General features: G+C 42.6%; 1 protein-coding gene across 1 annotated transcript in view; it reads left to right on the top strand.

Annotated features, from left to right (window-relative positions):
* MYO1D (myosin ID) overlaps positions 1-19,429 on the top strand; it is a 178,913-nt gene that overhangs the window by 19,630 nt on the left and 139,854 nt on the right. Inside the window, exons 10-14 of the mRNA XM_015564134.1 lie at positions 467-581; positions 4,919-5,089; positions 8,674-8,744; positions 12,675-12,749; positions 16,757-16,889. Of these exons, the coding sequence (XP_015419620.1) occupies positions 467-581; positions 4,919-5,089; positions 8,674-8,744; positions 12,675-12,749; positions 16,757-16,889 (565 nt within the window). The remainder of the gene's footprint in view (positions 1-466; positions 582-4,918; positions 5,090-8,673; positions 8,745-12,674; positions 12,750-16,756; positions 16,890-19,429) is intronic.

Here is a 19,429-nt window from a genome sequence, read left to right as displayed (position 1 = left end):
TCTGCGCCTCCTCTGAGTGTCCGTATGCGTTACTCTTTCCTCCTAGTTGTAGGAATTCCACTCAGCCAGCATTCCTGTGGTTCTGGATGATGTCCCTTCCGTCTTTTAGTTTCACTTTTGAAATGGTTGTTCAAGGCAGCAAACTCCGGCGTTAACCTATGCCGCCATCTTGGTTCTCCTACTTTTTTTTTTCTTATCTCAAATATTTTTATTGATTTCAGAGAGGAAGGGAGAGAGAGAAACATCAATGATGAGAGAGAATCATTGATTGGCTGCCTCCTGCACACACACACCCTCCACCCCACCCCTCTGGGGATTGAGCCTGCAACCCGGCAAGTGCCCTTGACCAGAATCGAACCCAGGACCCTTCAGTCTGCAGGCCGACGCTCTATCCACTGAGCCAAACCAGCGAGGGCCTGCTGTTTACTTTTTATTTGTTTAAACATAATGTATTCCTTTCTTGCAGCTTTGAGCAATTCTGCATCAATTACTGCAACGAGAAACTGCAGCAGCTATTTATTCAGCTGGTTCTGAAGCAAGAACAAGAGGAGTACCAGCGAGAAGGGATCCCCTGGAAGCACGTGAGTGCACCTCTGGGGACAATGCCTCAGGCCCGTCACACATGATGATAATGCCAAATCCTACCAGTTTTTAAAAGGCATTTTTAAAAACCTGCCTGGGTACATGAAACAACAACATTTCACCTTTTCTTTTGGGGATGTGTAAATACATTTCGTTTTCAGGGTAGGTAGATGGGTTTTTCCTAATTTAAAAGACTCCCTTGTTGGTGCCCAGAAAATGCTGAGTTTTAATCAGTAACCTTAACATCTCCACTTTATGGCGGGTACCACATGGGTTTTCTGGTTCACGTATGTCTGTTAAGAGTTCAGCCTCATTTATAAGTTATTCAGAGCGGCAACTTTTGCCTTAAACGGGCTGCACTTTGCTTCCAGATTTAGTTTCTTCTCCTTCCTCTTTTTCTTTCTTTTTCTCCTGTTACTCCTTTTTTTTTTTTCCTCCTTCTCGGCTTTGTTAGCTACATGACATGGTATTGTCCTCAGTGGATGTTATTCCTGTTCTCTGAAATCCCTGCGTGAAACACTTACATTCAGTTCATTTCCGTTTCTTTCCTGCATGTCACAATTCCACTCTCACCTCTCTTTTCGTGGCTCTTTGTGAACTGTAATATTTGTCAGAGTCACACTAGCTTGGTAATAACGTCACCAGAACGCAGGCCTGGTCTCGGGTGCAAATCCAGAGATCACCGCTATAAAGCATGACAATCATGATGGAAATGAGACCTAGTAATTTTTCTTTCGAATTTTTGTTTTAAACAATTTTAAGAACAGACTTGAGCCATGCAAAAGCATCGGAGTGTCCCTGAGTTTCTGTGTTTATAAAACTGTGTTTATCCTCTTGTCAAAGAGTAGAGACAATAAAAATAAAGTCAGTATTTATTTTGTGATATTCAGCATGATAGCAGTGAAAAAACTATTCGAAAGGCCATATTTTAATCACTGTTATATTCCTTTTTACCTTCCCACGGTCCCTCTCCTCTCATTCGGAAAAAGGAAGCAATGTTAGGGTCCCTGCCTCAGATTGCCTCTTTGCCTTGCATTTGTTAAACATTAGAATGCCGTAAAATTTTCTCCAAGTATATCAGTATCAATTTTGCCTATTTCAAATAAACCAAAGTGTGCTATGACTTTATAATAGGATTACCTACCATTTTGATTTAAGGAGTGAACTCTTACAACACAATTCAGATGTAACTCGAAGTTTATATGCAGCATTCTCAGAATGAATGTGTTGTACAACACCCAATTAAAACTGAGGCTTAGGTTTTTATAGCAAATTGAATCATAAAACTTGCTACCCAGATGTGATTCAGAGATACTGGTCAAAAATATCCTTTAATCATCAGAGTATCAAATTCCACCGACATGGTTGATAAAGAGAAAAGTCAACAATTGCAGGAAGCGATTTCAAACATCTGAAAAAGGAGCAAAAGCACTGAACACGCAAAAATTTTTAGTGAAATAAACCATGAAATACGTGACCTCGGGAGAGCAGAAGCCTGACCCTATGCCAGCTCCCCCTAGATGACAATCACTATTCCGGGCAAGTATTTCCTTTAAGAACCCCAGACTTCTGAACATAGTGATTCATTCTTTTTTTTTTTTTTTACAGAAATTTCAAATATATATTCTAAAAGCACAGATCATAATATAATAAACTTAATGTATGCATCACCCCACTTTAACAGTCATCAGTGGACTGTACCCACCCACCCCCAGGTCATTTTGAAGCAATTCTCAGACTGTGATGTGACAATAATGTGACTTATTTCATCTGTAAATATTTCAGTATATTTCTCTAAAAACCATAAGCACAATACCATTATCACACCTAAAATATTAACAGTAATTCCTTCGTGTCACATGTTCAGTCAGTGTTCAGATTTCACATTTTTCTCAATTGTCTTAGAGTTCTTTTGTTTTGTTTTTACAGTCTGAATTTGGATCCAAATAAAGCTCTTATGGTTGGCTAATAGGCCTCTCACATATCTATAGATTTTCTTCACCCAGTCAGCCCCTCCTTCTCTCTCTCTCTCTCTCTCTCTCCTTGTCATCTTTTGTTGAAGATTACGGGTCCTTTGTTTCGTTGTATTTCCTGAGTCTGGTTTTTGCTGATCAGATTCCTGAGCTGTCATCAACTATGTTTCTCTGTTTTTTGTATGTCCGTGGTTGTTAGATCTAGAATCTCAACCAGGTTCAGGGGCCAGTGTTTTTCTACCGATGGTGTGTGAACTCTCACTGGGAGGCACACATGTCTGGTTGTCTAAGTGATTCCATTTTAAAAGCCTTTGGTGCCATAGTTGGCAGGTCACGTTTCACTGTTGAGTCTTGGCACAAAGCTGCTTAACTTGGACTGGGACTGGGGGGCCCAGACCCTGCCCCCCCCCCCACATCTCTGCATGCCCCTGGGTCCCCTAAGAAACCTCCTGGAGATGCCAGTTGCTGCTGGTTTGGAAGCCACTACTTTAAGCAGCATGAAACTTACGAACTAACAGTTACTAGACTCTTTAACAAAGATGAGTCACTTTTGGTTTATATCATTAGAATTGTAGGGAACCTACTTCTTTGTCCCTGGGACAAAAGACTTAGTCTCTAACTCCCCCATCCCAAAGTGTAAAATTTCAGCTATTCATTAATATAGAGTTCTTGCTTGTTGAGTATTTTAAGGATATTTTCCCAAAAGATGGAAATAACTTTTCTCCCTAATTAGAAATGTAATAAATGCTACAAGAAAGGTAAATATTTAGGCCAGGACGTCTCTGTCGCTGTACTAGCGACATTTGGACCAGACCTATCTTTGATGTGAGCCTGTCCTGTGCACTGTAGGATGTTTATTTAGCAGCATCCCTGGCCTCTTCCCACTGGAGGCCCGTAACACTCTCTAGATGTGACCATTACAAATGTCAGCAGACAGCCCAGCCGGTGTGCTCGGTGGTTGAGCATTGACCTATGAACCAGGAGGTCATGGTTTGATTCCCAGTCAGGGCACATGCCCACGTTGTGGGCTCGATCTCCAGTGTGGGGCGTGCAGGAGGCAGCCGATCAATGATTCTCTCATCATTGATGTTTCTATCTCTCTCTCCCTCTCCCTTCCTCTCTGAAATCAATAAAAATTTGAAAAAAATTGTTTTAAATGTCAGCAGACATTAGGTCGCCAAATATCCCCAGGGCCCTAAGTCACCCTCTATTGAGAACCACTGATTTAGACAAAGCAGAAGAGTACAAAAAAGGAAGGAAAAGCCACCCATTTTGAGACTTTGTGTCTGTAAAATACAAAAGAATTTAAAAGACTAGAAATGGAGCTGAAAACCACAGACAAATAACCGGCATGAGTCCTTGATTTTAAATAGCACGGAACAGGAATAATAGGGCACTTTAATAATCTATTTTGAGTTATGGATCTTACAGAAGTTAATAGAGACAGCTCTCAGTTCAGGCACCTCATCAATGAGATGCAGCACATTCACACACAGATTAAAATGTAAGACAATCAGCCGCCTATCCTTGCATGAGGCACAGCTCACCCAGCCAGGCCCCTGTGCTCTCTGTGAGCTGCAGGTGATGTGTGAGCTGCAGGACAGCAGAATGAACAGGTGTAGGAGAGAATTGTTGTATAAGCCAGCGGTCGCCAACCGGTGGTCCACGGACCACTGGTGGTCCATGAGGTCTGAAAGGTTGGCGACCGCTGATGTAAACGGTTCATGTATTGCAGTTGCCAAAAAGCCAGGAGTTACTTATAACTTTATTCAGCTTATGGAAGTAAATGAAAAGCTCATTCTTATCTCTTATAGATACTTAATCTCAGCATTACATTCTTTATGGTATATCCTGAAAAACTTCAAAACTCTGTTATACCCATATAGGCTTGTTAACTTTGGGAAACTGGAGGGGAATGTTCCTTTGGGTTTTAATCCAGGTCCATAGAATGCAAGTTCTACATAATACCTTCACTTCGTCAAATTATATGTTAAATGATACTTTAAGGTTATTGGCTGGCACTTAGTGCAGTCTGGGTCTTGTGGTTAATGGCAAGCAGATTAGGGGATTGAGAGTCTGAAGGAGCAGGGTCAGGTGCAGGAGGCGGAGACAAGATTAAAACAGCAGGTAGTGATGGGAGAAACGTTACCCACTTTATAATTTTTGCCTGGACCTATTCTCATCGAAGAGAGTGTCTCCTGTTGCAAAGAAGCCTCTGAGGGAATTTGAGTGTCAGACCTCACAGGTGTCATTCACATGTTTACCATGGAGGGAGCTTGATGTAACTGATGCACACGGGGCACTGGTGTTTCCGGGTCCGGCCCCTGCTTCCTTGGGCATTGCCTCTGTGCTGTGTCCCGCAGATCGACTACTTCAACAATCAGATCATCGTGGACCTGGTGGAGCAGCAGCACAAGGGGATCATCGCCATCTTGGATGACGCCTGCATGAACGTCGGCAAGGTCACCGACGCAATGTTCCTCGAAGCACTGAACAGCAAGCTGGGCAAACATGGGCACTTCTCCAGCCGCAAGGTAACGTGTGTACTGAGAACGTCCTCTCGCGTTCATGCGTGAGGTTTCTGCATTGTGTGGCAGACTTAAATGACTTCCTATGTTGGGTTATCACAACCATGTGTCCAGTCAACGCAGGCCATAAGCTTCCAGTTAAGGATTTATTGCTGCGGATAAATTCTGCCTTCTCTGATTTATAGGAGGACAAGGTTGATAAAACTCATATCATCCAGGAGAGGGCGCTCCAGACTGCTCAATTGACTAGAAATAGGAAAAGGGATGATGTCATTGCTAACCAATAGGTACAGAGTCCTTGTGCATGTGCTCGATTTTGCTCCCGCAGCCCTGATCATCATTCTGGCACTGAAAATAGCTTTTGTCCTCGACTTTTTACTACAGCCCTCAGCTATCAGATGTGGTATGTGTGCTTTGCCAGACTATGTGACTTTCTTAAAAACAGAGAAATTCTAGCTGTAATTCCAGTTGTTGCAAGGAAAGTCGTTCCTTATATGCATGGGTATATTTTTTAACCAACCCTCCCCCCATTTTTCACATCCTAAAAAAAAAGTGTTAGCTGTAGATCCCATTTCCGAATAATTGGTGGCAGTTGTGGTTGTCAAACCTTTGTGCTCTGCCTCGCATGGCAGTATACCATTAATATTTGTCCTAGGAGGGGGTACACCATCATCCCCAAGTGTTTCCTACAAATGCAGGCTTGTCTAGCAGCCATAAGCTAGAGGAAGACCAATCCCCATTCTTCCTCACTTCCACAGAAATGGGGCACACATTTCTGCTCCTCCGTCATCCCATGTAAATCTAGGATGCACTCCATTGTTCAGCACGAAGAAATATGTTCTCTAACTTCATCCCCTTTGAAATTATGTAATCAGAATAGGAAGATTCCACAGTTAACTAGACAAAGCACAAACCATCCAGATACAGATTACTAGCTGATATTATTTTAGGATAGTTTATTTCTAAAATATTCTCCTTGGTCTGCTATTGAGGAATGACTTGCAGCCCTACTACACGTCGGTTTTCACTTACTACTGTCCCTTTAGTTGTTCCCCATTTATAATGCAAATACTTACTAAGTGCCTCTCATTTTTCAGGTACAATCCTGGGCGCTGGGGACAGAGCAGTGAGCAAAGTTAGAAGCAACCTAAATCCTTTAGCATGATGTCGTTAGAGATGGCATGATCACGCTGGCCAGCGTCCTGTTTTGGAGGACTGGGTTAAACATGTCCTTTGTAATCACTGTTCAGGTTTTGGAGACTCGCCTAGAATTGTGCCTACCAGATGATAGACCATCAGTGTTTGTCAAATTTGCAATGAATTGGTCATGGTCATACCAAGTAAATCTTACAGAATATTGAATTTTCAATTAACACATGCAAGGCTCTACTTCATTTTAAAATAAAAAATAATTGTGACGCTCCGTGAGAAATCACCTCATTTTTTATATGTGTTACCTTGGCCATTTATACACAGGAATTAAATGTGTCAAACAAGTATTTTGAAATATAATCTTATTCTTAAGGTAGCAACTGTACATAGTGCATTTAAGCAGTTGCTACTGATTTGATCGGAAATGTTGAACAGTTATTAATCTGTAGAGATGGGATTCCCTCTTCTCTCTCTCTCTCTCTCCTTCGTCCCCGCTCCCACCTTCTCTCCCTCCCTCCCTCTCCCTCTTTCTATTTCTCTTTCTCCTTCTTTTTTAAGTGTGGGAGCCTGGGTTTGGCCATCTCTTGGACCAGGTGGCTCCTTCCTCCAGCATCATCCCCCAGACAAGCACTAAGATGGGGAATTTTTAAATGTGTTATTTTCTGGGATTTTTGCCTAATGAAGGAAAGAAGTGAAATAACCAAGCTGTCAGAATATTTTCATCACTGTGAATCCAAATGTAAGAATATTTAATTAGTACAGACATATCTTGGGTCCTTTTCCTTTGGGGATTTTATAAATAAAAGCGTTTTATAAAAGTTGGTTGGAGTGTTGTCCCATACTCTAAAAATTTTGTGGGTTCAATCCCCAATTGGAGCACATACCTAGGTTGCAGGTTCCATCCCTGGTCAGGGTACATACGAGAGAGAGCTAATGATGTCTCTCTCTCTCTCAAAAAAAATGTAAAATAAAAAACATATCCTTGGATGAGGACTTAAAACAAAGCAAGAGGTTAATAAGAGAGAGAGGAATCAAGGTTGATCTCTAAGCAATGACAGGCCTGAATGGGGTCCCAGCTTAGCAGAAGGCAGATAAGCCAGGCTACTGTGTGCATGGGAAGCACAGACATTACATTCGGTCCCAGGGATCCTTCCAGAGCTACCAGTTAATGGTTGTGTGACCTTCTGCCAATTGCCTGACTTCTTTGAGCCTTAGTTTCCTTGTGTGAAAAGGAAAGCTCATGATACTTACTTCAAATATCAGTTGTGAGGATTGAAAGATGTACATGCCTAGCAGACAGCAAGCACTTAAATGCCCTCCTTAAGTGGAACATGGAGAATGAAACCGTATCAGTCAGGGTAGGCTGGCCTGCCAAGAGCCCTGTCTCGGTTGGGCATCTTACCATGCACCAGGAGGTTGCTGGTTCGATTCCCAGTCTAGGGCACATGCCCAGGTTGTATGCTTAATCCCCAGTAGGGGGCATGCAGGAGGCAGCTGATTGATGTGCTCTCACATCGATGTTTCTCCCTCCCTTCCTCTCTCTCTAAAAATCAATAAACTATTCTTAAATCTATATATACTAGAGGCCCAGCGCACTACATCCAGGAGTCAGACATCCCCCGAGGGGTCCTTAGCGCTGCCATGGAGGCAGGAGAGGCTCCCACCACTGCTGCTGTGCTCACCAGCCGTAAACCTGGCTTCTGGGTGATCGGTGCTCCCCCTGTGGGAGTGCACTGACCACCAGGGGTCAGCTCCTGCGTTGAGCGCCTGCCCCCTGGTCGTCAGTGCACATCATAGCAACCGGTCATTCTGCTGTTCAGTCAATGTGCATATTGGCCTTTTATTATATAGGATGCTAGAGGCCCGATGCAGGAAATTTGTGCAAGGGGCTTGGCCCTCACAGGCCCAGCTTCATCCGGGAGGGTGTCCAGACGGTCATTCTGCTGTTCGGTCTAATTAGCATATTAGCTTTTAATTATATAGGATATATGATAGCAGCCAAGATTTAAGTATCTTAGACAATAGAAGTCTATTTCTCTTCCAAGGACCCACACTTCTTTCATCTTCTGCTTCTTCCATCCCCTGTGTCCTTCTTTGCATCCAACTAGTGGGAGGAGAAAAGAAAGTACAGAGGACGATTGCCCATTTCTTACCAGCTTTGACCTGGAACAGCCTCACCTCACTTCCACTCCTTCCGTTGTCCAGAACTTGGTCATTCGCCCATATTCCATAGCAGGGGGTGCTGTGTGGGTTTCTAGTGAAACTCCCAGTCATTACCACACAAGCAGAATATTTAAATCAAGCCCCACACAGTGTGATTTCATTCATAATGATATCACGATTTTGTAACAAAATTATCTTCTTCAATGAAATTGGGATATATTTTTAGGAAAGTGTAAATGGCTGTTTTAAAAATAATCTTCTTCTTGATTTCTTAGCTCTGTGCCTCAGACAAAATCCTGGAGTTTGATCGGGACTTTCGAATTCGACATTACGCAGGGGATGTAGTGTGAGTATCTTACTTTGGCACCTAACGTGATGTTTGCATGCAACCTCACTTCAGAAATTATAACCGGGGGGAAATATAGTTTGTTTTCCTGTTCATTTGCATTATTTTCAGTCATTTTATAGGCCTCTTTTAATCTTTCCACATAAAAATAAAAATTGGCATCGCTTCATGCATTCCTTGCCTTTCAAACATTTATTGAGCACACACTATGTGGCCATGCACAGCTCCTGGCATAGTTGTTCGTCAGTCAAAATCAACAGATGGACAAATAAACCAAGTTAAGGACTAGGATAGAACAATAGATGAGATGGGCCTTTCTCTGAAGAAGGTAATAGTGTAAAGCAGCGGTTCTCAACCTGTGGGTCGTGACCCCTTTGGCGGTTGAACGACCCTTTCACAGGGGTCGCCTAAGACCATCCTGCATATCAGATATTTACATTACGATTCATAACAGTAGCAACATTACAGTTATGGAGTAGCAACGAAAAGAATTTCATGGTTGGGTCCCAACATGAAGAACTGTATTTAAAGGGCCAGGAGGTTGAGAACCACTGGTGTAGAGGAAGATATAAGCAGATACATTGTTGGTCACTATAAAGAAGATGAATGGAAGGCAGAGATGCCCAGGCATTATGGGGACACTGAGCAGAAATGCTTCCCCCAGAGAGGAGTATAGAGAAGTCTTGCTGGAGGAAGTGATACCCAAGCTGAGTCCTCAAAGTAAAAGAGTTTAGTCAGGGCAAAGAACTAGGAAGAGAGGAGGGAGAAGCGAGGGAGTTCCAAGCAGAAGAGGCAGCAGACACACGGGCCCTGAAGTGAGAGTCACTCATCATGACCAGTTTTGCCATTTTATTTATCAAATATTTTTTGAAAAGTAAAATTTGCAGGAGCCACATTTTCTGATTACAATAAAAGTAGAAATTGACAAGAAAATATAACTTAAAAAAATGTAACTACCTTAGCATTTTAGTCTCCTAGGGCTGCTGTAACAAATTATCTTCAATTGATGGCTTAAACAGGAGAAATTTATTCTTTCACAGTTAGGCAGGCCAGGAATTTGAAATCGAGGTGTCGGCAAGGCCACACTCTGAAGACTCTAGAGAAGAGCATTTTTTCAGCTTCGGGCAGCCGCAAGCATTCCTTGGCTTGTGGCCCCATCACTCCAGGCTCTGCCTCTGTGGTCACATTGCTGCCTTCTCTTAGGTGTGTCTGTGTTAAATCTCATCTGCTTCTAAGCTAAAACTACACTTGTGAAGCTTCTCCTCTCATCATCCCTCACATAACCACACCTTTTATCATATAAGGTCAACATTCATAGGGTCTAAGGAGTTAGGCATGGATGCTGTTCAGGGGCATTTTTCAGCCCACTGTACTTAGTAAGCTTTGTCCACTGAACACTGCTCCTTACTGTTTAAAGGCCTCTCTTGTTCTTTCTCCTTATGGTTTACATTAGGAATTCTGTTTATATTCATAAAACCCATTATAGGAAGAGATGAAACAACTATAAAAAGGCAAATGATGATCTCTACATGCTGAAAAGACATCTGAAGAAATTTTAATAGCTGTTCCTGATTTAAATTAAAACTCTGGAATCATATAAAATAATATGGCTTGAAATTATCACCCCATCTGTCACACTAGCCATTAGGGCTGGTATGGCACCATTTTCCTCTTTTTCTGGTCCTGTTCCCGGGTTCCAGAATACTGAGGAGGGAAGAACAGCTGTCTCCCACTGCAAACCCAGGCCTCGCTTACTGGGTGCTTTCATCTCGCTCGCAGTGGCATAGAAGCAGGGCTGGACAGAGAGGCCTTAGAGACCACCAGGCCAGCCCTTTCGTTTTACAGATGAGAAAACCTATGCAGAGAGTGTAAAAAGTCATACCCAGGGTTACACAGCATGTTCATGGAGAGCTGAGACAATAAGTAGGTTTCCTGACCTCCAGAACTCTGGCCGACCTCTCTGAGTGCAGAAGAGGGAAGGAGCTGGGGATGGAGCAGTGATAGGATTGGGAGCTAGTAAAAAGGGGGTGTGTGAGGCTTTGTGGCCAGATGTCTTTTCAGCAACTAGGCCCATTTGGTTGAAGTGTATCCTCTACGGTCACATTGCCGCCTCCTATTGGGTGTGTCTGTGTTAAATCTCACCTGCCTCTATGCTGAGCCCTCCAGTCCTTTTTTAGGTTTTTACTGGACATCTTCTGTGTGCATGGTGCTTTATAAAGTATGGCCCCTGCCCACAAAGAGCTTTCCACGTAAGACGCATACATGCACATATGGTGGTGTGTGTATGTATTTATACACATACATTTTTATATTATCTATATAAATACGTATATATACACACACATTTACATGCTTACATTGATACAATAAAAGATGGTCTGAAATAGTTGCCATATGGACTTGTTGTCAGGATTCAGAATAAGGAAATGATATCATCCTTCTAGCTGTGTGTAATACACCCAGGGAAGCCGATGCTGCCTCGGATCCTTGATGCAGTCCTTGGATGCTGGGGATTATTTTTATAGGAACAAGTGGGAAGAGTGCTAAACATTCAGGAAATAGCTACTGGGTCCATTTGACAGGAGCGTGTCCTTTTTGTAGCAAAGACAAGTAGAAATGCCTGGAAAAATAGATTCAGATCAAATCATAATGAGTCTTCAAGGCCCAAAATAAGGGCTTGGAAGTTTGAGTTTTATGGGTTACACGATAGATTGAGTCAGATGACTTCAAGGGTTCAGTCAAAAATGGCTTGAAGGTATTAGGAAGAAGACCTAGAGTTGGGGAGGCAAGTCTCCCCCCCATCCCCCCACCTCAGGGGCAGCATAGCATGATGGGACTTTCTTGCAAGTATGCAAGGCTGAAATATTGGCGAGGGTTCGGGGTTAGAGATCTGAGAACTGTGTGCATTGATGTGATTGTCGAGGGGACATGTAGACAGGTGAGAAAACAGAGCTGTAAGAAGCAGCTGCATCTAGAGTTACCATCACCCAGAATCCTCCATGACTTTTATACCCCCAGCCCTGAGTGTGCGCCACCTAGAGGCCATGCCTGTCACTGCAGAAGAACAGGTCCCATTCCCACCTTTCTCACCATCTACTGGGCTTTCAAGACCTTACTCATCTCCCTTCCTCCAGACCAGCGGTTCTCAACCTGTGGGTTGTGACCCCTTTGGAGGTCGAATGGCCCTTTCACGGGGGTCGCCTAAGACCATCCTGCATATCAGATATTTGCATTACGATTCATAACAGTAGCAACATTACAGTTATGAATTAGCAACGAAAATAATTTTATGGTTGGGTCACAACATGAGGAACTGTATTTAAAGGGCCAGAAGGTTGAGAACCACTGCTCCAGACCATGAATACTGACCTCCTCCTTTTTTTCCAAGAATGTCATGCATGTGCCTGCTTCCTTCCCTTTGTTTAATCTATTTCCCTGTGTGATCTGCCTTCTGCTTTCTCCTCTGCTTATCCAGCTCTTACCATCCTTTGCGGCTCTCCTTGGATTCTTTTATCCCACCCCGAACACACTGAGCGAACCTTAGGCAAGCCCCTTGACCTCCCTACGGATGAGGCCGTTAGCTCCTGTGTCTCGCTGGTTTGCTTTTATCGTAGTAATGCCGGATGATAAATACAGCTGTCTGTATTTTAAGAGTCATCTTCTTGAGGTAAGCAGTAAGCCAGTAGAAAATGATCTTAATTGTAATTATGGTAATGATGTTTGCTCTGCTTTTGAAGAATAGAAACAATAGCCCCTTTATTTAGGAGGTAAAATTTGATGTTCCTTAACACAGGACATTGAGGACAGAATCAGCCTCATAAATTGATTGCATAATTAACAGTGGGAGGGTGTTGTAGATTTCTAGAAAAGCTTTAAATGTGGCTCTTGCTTGGTGAGTAATGAACATTTTCTGTGTTTTTCCTCCATTAGCTATTCTGTCATCGGTTTTATTGACAAAAATAAAGACACTTTATTTCAAGATTTCAAGCGCCTGATGTATAACAGGTAGGGTTAAATTTTACTATCTTTATATTAAACACTTTGACATATATTGCACAGTATATATGCACATGATTATTTTTATGTTACAACTTTAAGATTTTTTTTGGTAAATTACTCTGTAATTATAACAATCAATAGACTCAGGACAGGGACCTGCTATGAATATGATTTTCTTTGATTGCCCTTGGGTGGCCTCAGTTTCTCTGTTTACTGCTGTCATCCTTCTGGCACCCCCTACCAGAATATTCAGGAGGAGTCCCTGGCTGGGACAGTGGCGAATGTAAGGTGTCAGATAACCTCTGGCACAGCTGAAAACCTTACACACTCCGATTCCCACTGTAGTATCTTTGCCCCCAACGAAGCGGTCCCTCTGCTGTCCAAGTGGCAGCTGGAATCAGTGATGGTAGATTCTGAGTGGACATAATCTTCTCACAATCCCAGAAAAGGGGAAAAAACAAGTTCAAACCCAGCATGATACTTCGGAAAGAAGGCCCATGAAGAAAGAAGGATGCTCAGCCAGCTACTTCTATGGGTTAGAGAACTGTAGACACTCATTTACCAAGTCTCCTCAGTCAGTTGGTCAGTGGATCATCAAAGAGGTTCTGAGCACCTCTGAGCCACACGTTCTTCCATGCTCTGGAGTACAGCTGTGGGAGAAATTTAGATAAAGTCCCTGCCCCCTTGCGTCTTATATTCTAGTAGAGGGGGCAGTCAGTAAACAAAGACAGCTAACTTCCAGGTAGTGACAAATGCTGTGAAGAAAAATAAAGTAGGTAAAAGGTGGAAGGGTGATCTCTCTCCCAGTTTTTTTGGGGGGGGGAGGCAACCAAAATTTCTGGTGACCTTGTTTCAACAAGGATTAAAAAAAAAAAAGATTGAAGGGTGCAAGCAAGGAAGGGCAGGGGAGGCATTGTAGATAGGGTGGTGGGAAAGGCTTCTTAAAAGAGGTGATATTTGAGCAGAGACCTGAATGAAGTGGGGGAGTGAGCTGTGAACAGTGGGGAAGAAGAGCATTTCGGGTAGAGAGAACAGCTAGTACCAAGGTGCTAAGGTAAGAATGAGTTTGGGAGCATTGAGAACAGCCAGAAGGTCATTGTGGCATAAAAAAGAGGGATGGGGAGAGTGACAAGGAATGAGTATTTACAGAGGTCAACAGGGCCTGGGTTATGAAAAGTCTATGAGCCGAGGTAAGGAGGAAGAATGAAAGGCAGCCATTGGAATTAATGATCAGATGTGATTTATACATTAAAGAAATCACTAGGGCTACCTTATAAAGCACACACTGTTGAGGGCAAGAGTAGAACTGGGGAGCCCAGTTAGGAGACTAGTCTGAGATTTGGATGGTAGTGACAGAGATGATGTAAGGTGGTCAGAGTGGGTGATAGTTGGTGAGTAGAGCCAACGAGACTTGCTGATGAATGGGATGTGTGATGCGAGAGAAAAACAGAAATCCAAGCGGATGCCTGAGCAGTGAGGAAGGGATGCTTGATGGGGGAAGACAAGAGGAGGAGCTAATCTGGTGAGGGAAATCGAGAGCTTCGTCTAGGATATTTTATGCCGGAGGTGCATATTATATGGAACATCCAGTTGAAAATGCCAAATAGGCAATCGCATGTATGCCTCTGGGACTCAGGGTAAAGGTGGGGTTTGGGGTATCAATTCATTGATAGTATTTAAAGTCTTAAGACTGGATTTAGGGGAAACATAGATTAAAAAATAAGAGAGAGGAGAGGTCAAAAAAAGAACCCTTGAGACGCTTCAGCATTTAGAGTCAAGAAAGAAACGAGGAACTAGCAAAGGACACTGAGCAGGCCAGCGAGGCAGGACGAAAATCCGGAATCTGGTGTCAGCGAGGCCAAGCCAAGGAAAAAGTGCGTTGAGAAGAAAAAGGTATAAACCGTGTCAAAAATCTGTCCAAAGCAGAGTGAGGTGAGGACCGAGACGCACTGTTGGGTTGGCTGACATGAACATCAGTGGGACTCTTGACAACACGGGTCTCCGTAGAGTTGTGGAAGGCCAGTGTGTGATGGAAGTGGGCTCCAGGGGATGGAGAAAATGAGAATGTGGCGACGTTGTGTTTAGACTGTTGTTTCCAGCAGTTTTGCTGGGAAATGGTTCATCTGCATGCATGCCACCAGGAGTGCTGATGGGGCTGTGCCATTAGGATGTTACAGACAGAGGGGACCCTGTAAGAGCTGGCCATGGGGAAAAGGGACTTTCAGAAAGGAGTTTCAGTTTGTAACTTATCAGGTTAGAGGGACAAAGGACAGAGTCTGGCATGGCTCTGTGTAGAAAACGTCAAAAACTCAAATTAGAAAAAATGGCCTTCGTTGGCCAGTGGCAATGTCTGTGGGTTTGTTGCTAAGGGAAGAAGGCAGAGCCGGGCTGTGTACCAAGAGACTGCCCCAGGTGGCGTTCCTTACCTTCGGGAATTCATCATGGCCCCAGTTCAGCTCCCCGGGAACGGCTCCACCTCCCAGGGGTGGTTCCACGTAACCCTGAGCTCACAGGACAAATGAAGAAACGGAACAGCCTGTGGATCATTTCCGGAGGAAGGTCTAATGGTCATGTGGAATGGAATACTTGCGTTGGTATGACAAGCTATTTTTTTTTCCTATTGGAAAACCCACTAGGGAAGTCAAAACAGCAGTGAGAATTCTGTTTATTAATTGACTCAAAAACATTACTCATAAAATCCAAAATGTTTAATCGCTTGGTAAACACAGAGTCGAACAAAGGAACTTCCATAAATCCAACAATTAAAGGCGTCAAGCAAAGATGAATTCATTTCACAATAAGGATGATCTTGTCAAAGGTGCAAAAAGATTAAACATCTGTTGACTGCAACTTACTGTACAGATAGTCATCAGAGGAAAGGCCATATCCTTGGAAATTTATGGAATAAAACTAGAAAGTGAAAAAACTGGGTCCATAAGCCACAGATCAGGGCATTATTTTATAGCCACTTTCTTGCAAGTGGCAGGGAGGGTCAGCAAGTGTGGCTCTGTCTTCACTCAGAGACCCGGTAAATCTTCCCCTCACCTCATCGGTCCTTAGCATGTTTGCAGCAATTATTTTGAGCTGCTCTATATAGAAATTTACTAGGTATTTGGGAAACCAACTCAATTTTCTCAATTTTATACCAGGAGAAAATAATGGCAGTAGTAAACACCATTAGCAAAAAAAAAAAAAAAAAATGCCCATGTTAATTCTTTTCTAGTCTCAAACCCCAGTTTAAAAAAGGAAAAGAAAAACCTGACAAAAGTTTCCAGGAAGCCAGCAAGGTTTCACATTTTAATCTTTGAAAATCAAAAGCACCCGAAATGAAACAGGAAGAAAATCCGAGTTGAGACCACCCCACGGGTTTTAAAAATATCTCCACGGAGCCACATAATGACTATTCCGTGGTGAGCACGGAACGCTGGCCTGAAGCACACTTTCAAGAATTGGATCACAGCCATCTTAGTGTCACCTCAGTAACAGATTATAGCCGCCAGTGCTACCTGTAAGTGGCTCATCAATCCAACTGTAGGCGAGGGACTTTCTAGAAGACAGTGTGAGATGGTTATTTTACCTTCCTCTCTGGACTTTTGGAAAGACCTGCCTGTTTGTGGTGTCACCTATTCTGTGTGAACATTTGTTTCAATCAGAAGATACTTTGGTGTTCATGTTTTCTACCATAACATTGAGAGTCATTTCCCTGCTAGTGGTTTGCACTCATTCCTGTAACTACCACCCAGACTATTTTATTTTATGTGTAGATTGTAAAACCTATGTTAACTCCTTGAGGGTATTAGATCATAATAATATAGATGTCATTTCAAAGAGGTTTTTTTTAATGCAGTACAGTTTGGACATCTTGCAGCATCATTTTCTGGATGGAATTGTTTCTCCAATTAGGCCTTCCGAGTTCAGTCTGTGGTCTAGTCGTGCCTCCCAGGGTACGTCTGGCAGGATTGCTTAGCAGTTCTTGTTCAGCCTGTTTGAATTGCTCTTCCTGTGCTTCTCAGTTCAAATCCTGTGCTGAAGAATATGTGGCCCGAAGGCAAACTGAGCATCACGGAGGTGACCAAGCGCCCTCTGACCGCTGCCACCTTATTTAAGAATTCTATGATCGCATTAGTGGACAACCTTGCATCGAAGGTAATCCTTTTCTTTTCTGGCTGCCCATGATATATGTTAGCGAGAATGTAGGTATGGCTTGCTTTTTAGGTAATGATAGTAAATCAAATTGAAGAATAGATACTTAAAGCAAATGTTGTAATAGAATTTTTATTCCTGGTGTGTAGATTTTAGGTAATTATAGTAAATCAATTGTTGTTGTTAATGGGGCTAGGTAAAACAGTTGTTTGTGTCCCAGGTAAAATTGTTTTTAATTATAAATTATATCATATGCCTGAACTTCTGCCCTGGGCTAACACCAATGGCTGGCTTTTTTAAAAAAATAATCTTGAACTAAATTGTAATACACCATCTGTATATTATATCTGAATACAAAATGACCAGATAGAGTTTTAAGAGGAGGTTTGGTACTTAAGTATTATCCTCGGGTTGTTTTAAATAGTTGAAATAAAAAGTTGTGTTATTGACCATTACGTCTGCTTTTTATTACTCCTATGAGATCTAATCCTGTTTGGTAACTTTAGTCTGTTTTTTCGTAAAGAACATATTTTTACTTTCAACTACTGCTGCTGACAACTTTGATAAATTAGGCAGCATTCTGGGACTCATTATTTTTAATTCCTTCATTTTTATCTTTCTCTTCTGGTGCTTTTCCTGTGTCTTTTCTTCATTATTATCCTTTTTTTTTTTTTAATCAACTTCCTCTCTAAGAATTTAAATCTGTTCCATTTCTGTTGCCTTCCCTGTGGATGAATTAGGCAAATGCCACAAGAACATGTCTGTGCAGTCGCTTTCTGGTTTTTGTTTGTTTTTTGTTAATCCTTACCTGAGGATATTTTTTCATTGGTTTTTAGAGACAGTGGAAGGGATGGGGAGAGACAGAGAGAGAGAAACATCGATGTGAGAGAGGCACATCAATGGTTGCCTTCTGCAGCCTGCAAGTGAGGTGCGTGCCCTTGACCGGAATTGAACCGGGGACCCTTCAGTCCTTGGGCTGACACTCTATCCACTGAGCCAAACCGGCTAGGGTGCTTTCTATTTATTTTCATCAGGATTCTTTGGCCTCAAGTGACAACAAACAAGCGCAATTTGTTGGTTTATATAATCAAACCTCTGGAACAGGAGGGGTACAGACTAGAATTCATTAGAACGCTTCCTCTTCTTGCCTCTCGGCTTCTCTGCATGTCAGCTTCAACCTGCCTCACCCAGCAAGAAGGGAGGCAAACCTAACAGGAAAGCATTCAACACAAGAACTAGAGTTGAACAGAGGATTTTATAAAATAGATTAGATTTATTTAATTAACTAGAAAAGAACCACGGTTCTAAAATCAGTAGTTAAATGTGCATTTAAAAAAAAATTAAAATACTAGAACCATCTATAGCAGGGGTGGGCAAACTTTTTGACTCGAGGGCCACAATGGGTTCTTAAACTGGACCGGAGGGCTGGAAGAAAAGCATGAATGGAGTGTTTGTGTGAACTAATATAAATTCAAAGTAAACATCATTACATAAAAGGGTACGGTCTTTTTTTTTTTTTTAGTTTTATTCATTTCAAACGGCCCACGGCCCGCGGGCCGTAGTTTGCCCATTGCTGGTCTATAGTGTCTGTGTAAGGAATTGCATTCAGCTGCTAATAAAAGAGACCCCAGCCCTGACCGGTTTTGCTCAATGGATAGAGTATCGGCCTGCGGAATGAAGGGTCCCAGGTTCGATTCCAGTCAAGGGCATGTGTCTGGGTTGCGGGCACATCCCCAGTAGGAGGTGTGCAGGAGGCAGCTGATCGATGTTTCTCTCTCATCGATGTTTCTAACTCTCTACCTTTTTTTGTTGTTGATAATCCTCACCCAAGGATATTTTTTCCATTGATTTTTAGAGAGAGGAGAAGGGATGGGGAGAGACAGAGAGAGAGAAACATCGATGTGAGAGAGGCACATCAATGGTTGCCTTCTGCAGCCTGCAAGTGAGGTGCGTGCCCTTGACCGGAATTGAACCGGGGACCCTTCAGTCCTTGGGCTGACACTCTATCCACTGAGCCAAACCGGCTAGGGTGCTTTCTATTTATTTTCATCAGGATTCTTTGGCCTCAAGTGACAACAAACAAGCGCAATTTGTTGGTTTATATAATCAAACCTCTGGAACAGGAGGGGTACAGACTAGAATTCATTAGAACGCTTCCTCTTCTTGCCTCTCGGCTTCTCTGCATGTCAGCTTCAACCTGCCTCACCCAGCAAGAAGGGAGGCAAACCTAACAGGAAAGCATTCAACACAAGAACTAGAGTTGAACAGAGGATTTTATAAAATAGATTAGATTTATTTAATTAACTAGAAAAGAACCACGGTTCTAAAATCAGTAGTTAAATGTGCATTTAAAAAAAAATTAAAATACTAGAACCATCTATAGCAGGGGTGGGCAAACTTTTTGACTCGAGGGCCACAATGGGTTCTTAAACTGGACCGGAGGGCTGGAAGAAAAGCATGAATGGAGTGTTTGTGTGAACTAATATAAATTCAAAGTAAACATCATTACATAAAAGGGTACGGTCTTTTTTTTTTTTTTAGTT

This window comes from Myotis davidii, unplaced genomic scaffold, assembly GCF_000327345.1.
Source record: "Myotis davidii unplaced genomic scaffold, ASM32734v1 scaffold699, whole genome shotgun sequence".
NCBI classification, from domain to species: Eukaryota; Metazoa; Chordata; class Mammalia; order Chiroptera; family Vespertilionidae; genus Myotis; species Myotis davidii.
Note: the sequence above shows the minus strand (reverse complement) of the source record. Positions and strands in the feature narration are given on the sequence as shown.